Source organism: Xiphophorus maculatus, chromosome 5 (genome assembly GCF_002775205.1).
Source record: "Xiphophorus maculatus strain JP 163 A chromosome 5, X_maculatus-5.0-male, whole genome shotgun sequence".
Lineage (NCBI taxonomy): Eukaryota > Metazoa > Chordata > Actinopteri > Cyprinodontiformes > Poeciliidae > Xiphophorus > Xiphophorus maculatus.
In genome coordinates, this window is record NC_036447.1 from 9,133,486 (window position 1) to 9,142,173 (window position 8,688).

General features: G+C 35.6%; 1 protein-coding gene across 2 annotated transcripts; it reads left to right on the forward strand.

Annotated features, from left to right (window-relative positions):
- The first annotated feature begins 2,149 nt into the window (after positions 1 to 2,149).
- On the forward strand, positions 2,150 to 8,454 carry LOC111608680. 2 transcript variants are annotated; one of them, XM_023334370.1, is made up of 4 exons: positions 2,150 to 2,537; positions 2,642 to 2,717; positions 3,490 to 3,819; positions 4,683 to 8,454. In XM_023334370.1, exons 2-4 carry the CDS (start codon positions 2,663 to 2,665, stop codon positions 5,093 to 5,095), a joined length of 798 nt encoding a protein of 265 aa, XP_023190138.1. In that variant the 5' UTR covers positions 2,150 to 2,537; positions 2,642 to 2,662; the 3' UTR covers positions 5,096 to 8,454. The 2 variants fall into 2 exon arrangements, with proteins under 2 accessions (XP_023190138.1, XP_023190137.1); XM_023334369.1 differs by having other exon boundaries at positions 2,153 to 2,520.
- Positions 8,455 to 8,688: the final 234 nt, after the last annotated feature.

An 8,688-nucleotide genomic window follows, 5' to 3' on the forward strand; every position in this document is an offset into this window, starting at 1 on the left:
TATTTTACTGAAATTTTGTATTTAGTTCACACCAAACGTAGGCTCTATTCCTGGTGTCAAAGTAATTCAATTTTAGACTATTTTTTTCCAAAGATAATCACTAAAGACGCTCTAGCTTTTGTGACTATTGTCTCTGCCAAACTCTCATCCTGCCTTCATGTCTAAAGCAAAGTTTTCCTTGCACACGTCCAGTGGAAGTTAAACCTGTTCACTCTTTTTCTGCTTAAAAATTTTGTATGCTATATTTCATATAACATTTTCTTAATCTTGCAGTTAACTTTACTATTTATTTTCATTAAATGTTAAGCATCCAAATATGTAAAAAAAAAAAAAAGAAAAAGAAAGAAAGAAAAAAATAACCGGGGCTGCCGTAGTGTAGTTTATCACATAACTATAAAGCACAAAAACTTTAATGATTAACCCGCTAATGTTTTGCTATTTGAATAAAGAGTCATTCACATTCTGGCAAAGAAACTCATTGTAACCCAGGATGCTTTACCTAAAAAATAAAAATGGATTGCAGCCTTCCTCTACTTACTTGATTAAATTTCCAGAGCGAGGAATGAAGGGTGTAATAAGGGTTGGTCGCTTTGAAAGAGTTGTAAAACAAATATGGAAGGACATGTCAAAGCTCAAGTAGCAGAACATGTGGAGGTGGGAAATATCAAAACAACAGCACTCTCCCACACTTTAAACTGGGTTGAGGAGAAAAGATATTCCTCCATTGAATTCATTTTCCAGATTTCTATAACAAAACCATAGAGGTCGGGATTTTGTCAAATCAGTGCGGCTGTGCAAAAAATTAAAATGATAATAAGTAGCTATCTTGTCAGATGTAAAGCACTGGTTAAGGCCAAGTGTAGAATTTGACTTTAAGAGTTCCTTATCTCCCAGAGCTAACTAGTGGGGTGGCCCTATGTAGTCTAGTGTAGGAATAGGATTTATGTTTATCTGTGATCTAATTAAGGCAGGTCTCCATCTCTGAGACCTGCCTCAATTATTCATTTGTCTTCATGATAATTGATGAATTATTTAATAAAGTGTTTTGCCAAATGTCTGAGACTTTCGTAGAACATCAGTTGGTTCCACTGAATTTCATTTAAGATTACCAGAGTAAAAAGGTCTAAATATTAATGCACGCCACACTTTTAAGACTTTTACCATTGATCTTTCTACTCAGTTTATAAAAAAATCCTAAAAGCATGCACTAAAAGTTGTGGTTGATTAAACTAGAAACATTTTTAGAAAGGGTGGTATTTTTGCACGCCACTTTAATTCCCATTTCACTGCAATATGCCCAAAAAGAACAAAAGAAGGTCTTAATTGTTCAAATATGCAAATCAGTAAGACAAGTTTCTAATAACAATTTTCTGTTTGTCTATTTTACAGATTGCTATAAATTGCTAGTTTAAAACAGTAAAAAGTTACAAAGTGGATTTATTCCAAAAACAAAACAGAAAATGCAGACTTATGTTGCTAAGTCACAGTTGAAGGAGAGCTTATTTCTTTCCTAACAGCTTGAGCTTCATATGGATCTCTGAGAGGTTTAGGAGCAATTACTTCTACCAGCATCTTCAAAGCCCTGATGCAATCCCTGATCAAAATGTCTATGGAAACAGAAAACTCATTGCCTCATCTTTTTTCCTGTTGTCAGTGCTGATCTCTAAGATCATTTAGCATTTGTTGTGATAAGGAAATTGTTTAATATATATATACACACATATATATTTACTCCAACTTATACAGAGAGATTTTTTATAATCTCATTAAAGATTTTAATCCGTTTGCATCAGTTACTGTCAAATTTTCTCTCCGTTGCGACACTGCATTTGCCTTAAGATTTGAATTTTGATGTACAGCCAGGAGGAAAGCTCACAAACTTGAATCAGTTTAGATTTATGAGTGAAGAAAGTAACTTCCTGTTCCTGCTTTTATGCCAAGTAAAGAAAAGCAAGTCAAAGCGTGTGTGTCCGCGTTAGTGCTTGGGAGGGAGTGTTGGGGGAATTTACAACTACTTACCAGAAATGAGTCATCACTTTAGAAGCAGACACAATGAAGGTCTTCACAAAGTGCAAGTGGCTCTTTAATACATTACAACATTTCCCCTTTGGCCATAATGAGAAAAAAACAACTACAGTATCAGCATAAAATTTTTGGCAGAAGAATTAAAACAATCTCAAAGGAATCATAGAAGTCTCTAATTATGTCATTTTCTTACTGCTAGATAAAAGGCTTTTCACTCTTAGCCTCTGATTTCTCTCTCTCTCTCTCTCTTGCTGTCTCTCACTTTTTCTCTGTATGCTCTCTGTGTCGCTCTCTCTCACATGTACACCCCTACACACTTCATTTGCGATCTCCTTGTTTTGAAGGTTTCAATTCACGTCCTCCAGAGCGTCAAGTTGGCAGGCGTCTCTTTATGATTTTGTAATGATTAACTTTGTGTCCATAAAAAGCATGGAGAAACAAAGAACTCTGGGACGAGCAAAAGAAGAACTGAAGAGAAGAAAACATCCTCCACAGGTCTGGTCTGTTCAAGTGTAAGACTTATCAAGGATGTGGTTTTGAAATCACGGTTCAACTTCATTTACTTCAGTGTGTGTTTACAGACAGCAGCTTTAATTTAAACCTTCCTATGTTGCAGTGAAATGCGGAACAGTTAACAATGGAGTTCACAGTTTTGCTCTTCCTTTTTCCTGCGTTTATGCTCACAATGCAAGGTAGGTGTACGATCTGTCCTCCTTGACTTCCCAGAGTTAATTAAAACTGGAAAGAATGCAGTCATAGAAAAAAGTCATCTGTATTTATATGACTTTATGTATTTTTTTTATTGTTGTCGTGGACATTCAGCCCATATTTCATATAGGTTTGTGGGTATTTGTTAATCCACAGCTCTTTTACGGTCCTGCCGTGGCATTTCAGTCACTCTCAGCCCAGGTATTTGACTGGACCATTGCAACAGTTTGATCCTTTCCCCCTTCAGTTGTTCTGCTGTAGATTTGCTGCTGCGTATCCTTATCTTGTTGCATGACCCAGTTTAATGTGAGTCCATGAGTCTGACAGATGGCATCAATCACAAGAAGATCTATAAAAATTGCCTTATAATAAACATTTAATATGATAACATGGCCTGTAGAGTGTCAGATAGAGCTGGCGTTTTTTGGTAATTTCTTCAAGTTGAACCTGTTGTAAATGGGGAGATTGACAACTGGCCAAAATGTTCCCCAAGTTTATTGGCATTAGCAATTGTTTTTCAAAAGTCATCACATCTTTCAGTCTTGACCCTGGGTTTCACATCAGTATGATCCACTAACAGACTTGCACAATCCCTGCTTTTATAGTGGTTACAGTTGCCAGTGATCATTTATTAACTGCATTTGACTAGCAGCAGGAAACGTTCCTCCATAACTCAACATAATTAACATACTAATATACAACATAGAAGCACACACTTTTTTGTTACTAACTGAATGTCTACATGTTGACTTGCAGACTCAGTAAAATTGGAGGTGAGCCCCAAGATATTCGCAGAGTGTGGCAAACCAGTTTCCCTTCACTGCAACTCATCATCACCTCAGCATGGACTATCAGTGAAATACATGGAGTGGTCCCATGGCAACATGTCTTTATGTTCGGTGGACAGCGAACAAACAATAACCAAATTGCAAAGACACTTTCAAAGTGACTTCGACTGCAAGTACGAAGATGGACGACTATCCCTGGTGTTTGAAAGAATGCTGCCTCTGCAGAGCGGAGAATACAGGTGCAAATTGCGCTCCAACAAAGGAGTGGCAAATGAATGCACAAAGGTGCAGCTGCAAGGTCAGAGTCTATGCTTTAACTTTTCTGGACTGATGTTTCTTATCTGTTTTCTAAAAGCAATTGTGGTAAATGTTTAAATAAAGCTTAGCATTTAGTCATAGTTTCTTTTTTCTTTCCACTGTTTTTAAATTTCTTGAATTTTTGTGAAAAAGTAACTGAGAATGTGTAAAGTTGTTATGTGGGTAGCCGTAGAAGATGTGTACAATGTTGTCATGAAGGAATGGACACAGTAAACAAGACTATGAGTCTCAAATTCAGCAGTACCACCAGATGAGAGATTGGTTTGCCAATCTGTTGCTGTCCAATTTTCCTGCGGCTGTGTAAACTGTGGCCTCAGTATTCTGCTTTTGTAGCTCATTTGCTTTAAGGACTTCCATGTTTGTTCAGTTATGGCAATCATACTTTGGTTTGAACGGGTAATTATTTAACCCCTGGTTGTCTTGTTGTATTTCTGGAGGGACTTGCTGTTCTTTCCTGACCTCTGACAGCAACAAGATTTCATTTGTGGAACTGTGACAGACTGGATATTTTCTCATTTTTGGATCATTCTCTGTGAACCCAACAGATGTTTGTGTGTGATAATCGCTGTAGATTTGGAGTTTCTAAAACACAAGCATACCCATTAGACATATAACAAATCTTTTTTCTCCATTCTGGCAAAATGTTTTAACAACTGTAGATGCCTAAATCCACTGGCTTCTTGTCATGGATGATGCTTTTATTTGAGTCAAGATGCTGTTAACCATGTGTAACTAATAAATTGACTATTGTGTGTTAATTCAAGAGATATGAAAAACTTGCACAATATTTGAGAATATGATGTGGAAAAAGTAATTTCAACACATTTCTCCTCTTTTCCTTAGAGTTCTGTGGGAAAGTGGAAGCTGTTTTAAGGAGTCATGGTCCATCCTGCAGATTCAACCACGTCTATCCAGATGGGAATGTGCACTGGTTTCATGACTCTCGTAACGTCTCAGACGAATCCGTGATGCAGCACACTGCTAAAAGCATCGATAGCCATGGCTGGATGACCATACACAGTTGGTTGACCCTAAACGGTACATCAGAGAGAAGTTCACACAAGCCATATAACTGTTCTTTGAAAAGTTCTACTTCTGGGAAATACATTGCAAGTACTTTAGTTCAGAAACATGAACGTCGGGCTGTTCAAGGTGCTATAGGGTACAGCCGTTGTGCAGGAAACAGAGAGAAATCACTGCAAGCTGGGAAGATTACTTTGGCTATTTTAGTCCCACTCATTTCCATGTTAACATAATGAACAGTGCAAAGTAAAAACTCACTCTGGAGAATGATAAAACGTCAGAGTGAATGATTCGTAATCTGTACCATCATTAATAAGATGGTACTCAGAATCTATTAAAGAACTATGGCAACCAAACAGATGGGTGAGTCATCTTGCCAGGATGGCATATTTCTAATTCTACCTTTTAATTCTTGGCTCAGGTAAACAAGAAAATTACAGGCTGTTCAAATGTGATAACAAGGAAGCGGATCATTTTAAACTATAAAAGCACTTGGCTTCTAGAGAGCTTTAGATGAGGGAACAGGGCTTGTTGGTTTTCAACACACAACTTGGAATACACCTATAGAAAGCGCACTTTAACAGTCTGACTGCTATAAACTAAATGAATGTCAGACTAATGAGTTTTGATAGCCATGCAGTGCGGGAAATAAGTATTTTTCGAGCTTGCCTGCTTAAAAATGTAGAGGTCTATAATTCTGAGGTAAGGTGATTAATTGTAGATACACTCCAACTTTTTAAACAGCATCTAAAATATATAGAAAATTTGCATTCTATGGTTGATAGATATTTGATCAATTACCAACCAGCAAGACGTCAGGCTTTCACAAATCTGTTAGTTCATCTTTAAAAAACCCTCCTATGGTCCATTCATTACCTGCATTAATTACATCTGTTAGGACTTGTTACCTGTATAAATGACAAATGTTCACTTTGAGGTTGGGGTCTCAATCAGACCCCAACCTCTCCACCATGGGCAAAACCAAAGAGATGTCTAAAGATCAAAGAAATCTGTGGCATATCAAATACTTATTTCCTGCACTGTAAGTCTTCAGATCATGTATCATTTTAATAATATGCATTGCATTGCATATGCTGAGGTAATAATAATGTGGGTGATTGACTCCACTGTATGTCACTCTCAGATGGACAGACATAGAGGATAAAATACTTATTAGGAGGACACATGCAATGTAATTGATCAGACCTGTTTGTGGTATGCAGAACGATGCTGCCCTCTGGTGGTCCAATAATTTGTAGCATCAAATTAAAACAATAGAAATTGGTGTTTCATTTATGAAAAACTAGTGCATGCTTGAGCGTTGCAGTCATCATAGGTTCATGTGTGATTTCGTATTGTTCACCAAATTACATTCCAGTAACAATATAGACGTTAAAAATTTATTAGTAACATAATTTCCCTATTTATTTATATTTTTGATTAACTCACCAGCAGACTATGCTACACTGATGAACCAGTGGTTACAAAGGAAACATTTTGGACTTATAAGTAGTTCTACTGAGTAGTATACTCATTGAAATCCACTAATCAAACCTAAAACAGTTTGTCACAAGTCTCTGTTATAGCTAATTAGTTTCCTTTTTAATTTGAATTTTAAACTAGCGCAGTTGAATAGTGAAGTGATGATGCACTGTTTGACAGCTGGGATCAATTGGAATGTATGTGTGGTTAACATGAGATGATTTTTCGTAAAATGCCTTGACATGACATTTGTTGTGAAATAGCAAAAAATGAATAAACTGAATTAAGTAAAAAAATATTTCGTATTTGCAAAGTTAAAGGTATTTGATTTTGATATTTGATCCAATTGGCACTAATCATTTTAAATTGAACTGATTATATAAAAAAATATTGGTTAAATAAAACTGACAGTAAATATATACATTTAAACATACAGTGGTGCTGCTGTACCTGATTTTTGCCCTTGTATGGTCTAATATTTCTCCAACAGCCTGATTTTCTTTGCTAGACCACAAATCAACATGAATAATGATTGTAATATACAGTGTCCAAACTAAAATTATATTATTAGCCTGGCTGATACAAAAGTAGATAAGTAGCAAGGAAACATTGTTTAGTACTCTTGGAAAATATTGTAAAATTCCTTGTTAGAACTGAAAAAACAAAACACAACTAAGTGGCCAATCACATTAGTGCAGCTGTCGTGGGTGAACTGCAAATACACCCACAATTTAAATGCTTTTCAAGATTCCCAAAGAATCACATGCCAGGTCTTATACGTATTTGGTTTGAAGAAATTTAAGAGAGCATTTGAATGATGGAGAATTTGATATGGATTGATGTAGATAAATAGGATCGTTTTATATCCATTTGCAAATTTACTTTTGCAAATTTCGCTGACTGTTTGAGACAGTCAGCGAAGGTAAAATAAAATTTTTAATAGGCCTTCACCATGAGACAAATGTAGCTTCAGGATAAAAGCTCTTATTTTCCAACGCCTCAGTGCTCCTTGGTCAAGCCATGATAGCTCTCTGCTGGTGATGTCACTGAATAAAGGTAAAGATTGAGCTTTTAAAGGCCAGATTAGTCACACACATTGGATATGGCAAGACTGTAGAGGAGCTCAGAGTCACTGTGAGGAAATACTTCAAGGTGACTTTTACCAGTGCAAGGTGCACAGATGCCTCCTCATACAGACCTAACAATCAAACTAATGTTGAACCCAGATCTCCTAATGGTTTCACTTTGAAAGTCATTTTTTATTTCTAAACAAGTTTCATCAATATCCAACCACCAATATCCAACCAGATATGTTTTTGATTTCTGGGCTTAATTTGTGCAAAGAGGGAATTTAATCAAGAATAAATTACTTAATCTTGTAATTAAAAAAAATATTATGTTGCATGTTTTCTGATTGTTATTTTTTTATTTTGCATATATTTTTTAGTTTTACCTAAATAATGTGTGTAACTGCTGTGATTCTTACTTCTGAAGACATGAGAAATTAGTTCTGTTTTATTTTCTCCTAAATAACTTTATACCACTGGATGCAAAACTGTATAATATTTTGTGGCTTAAAATGTCATTCAAACTTAGGGAGATAATCAATAATCGATAAAGCCATATTCTAAACATTGTTAATTGTAAAGTAGAAAATGTGTGAAAGATGTGTGAAACATAATTTGATCCTTAAATAAATCTTGAATTAGCTTTAAGAAAACTTGTATAACATTTTGCTGTGGTTCAAAATCAATCAGCCTTTAAAAGAGTTTTTCAATTTTAAATCTGCTGATGCTTTCCTGAAATGTTTCACAATGATAAGTTGCATCAGTAATTTTTTTTACAGTGCCTGACTGAAATGATAGACAAATTTCATATCAATTTTGTAAATTCCTATTCATGTTTAGCATTAGCGGAACTTACTTACAATGTGAGGAAAAACCAACTAGAGATGGACTCATGGCATGAGGTGATAGACATCGTCCTTGGAAAAATATTTTCACAGCCTCTTTCTTAGCTGGCACAAATAAAAGACTGACCGATTATCTGTGGATAAGTGTGCTTCCTTTCACTGATGCCATGCAGAAATAAAGTATTCTGGCAACACTAATGAGAAGTTCTTCTCTTTTTTTATGGCTCCTAAAAACAGAGCTGACTGTTTCAGCTCCCAAATCTTAATCTATTATCATCTTTCACCTTATATTTTAGCTTAACTTGGTAAATATAAACGTTTTGAATGTTAATACATTTGTTTGCTTGCAGTGTTTTTTATGCGTCCCTAATTTTAGATATTTCTTTTGTTGTGAAAGCAGTCATTCTTTCTTTTGTGTTACTTTGAATTTTA

Coding starts and splice junctions, on each gene's coding strand:
- LOC111608680 (XM_023334370.1), top strand. CDS start 2,663: ATGGAGTTCACAGTTTTGCTCTTCCTTTTTCCTGCGTTTATGCTCACA. Junction 2,718..3,489: donor GTTTATGCTCACAATGCAAG/GTAGGTGTACGA, acceptor GTTGACTTGCAG/ACTCAGTAAAATTGGAGGTG. Junction 3,820..4,682: donor CACAAAGGTGCAGCTGCAAG/GTCAGAGTCTAT, acceptor TCTTTTCCTTAG/AGTTCTGTGGGAAAGTGGAA.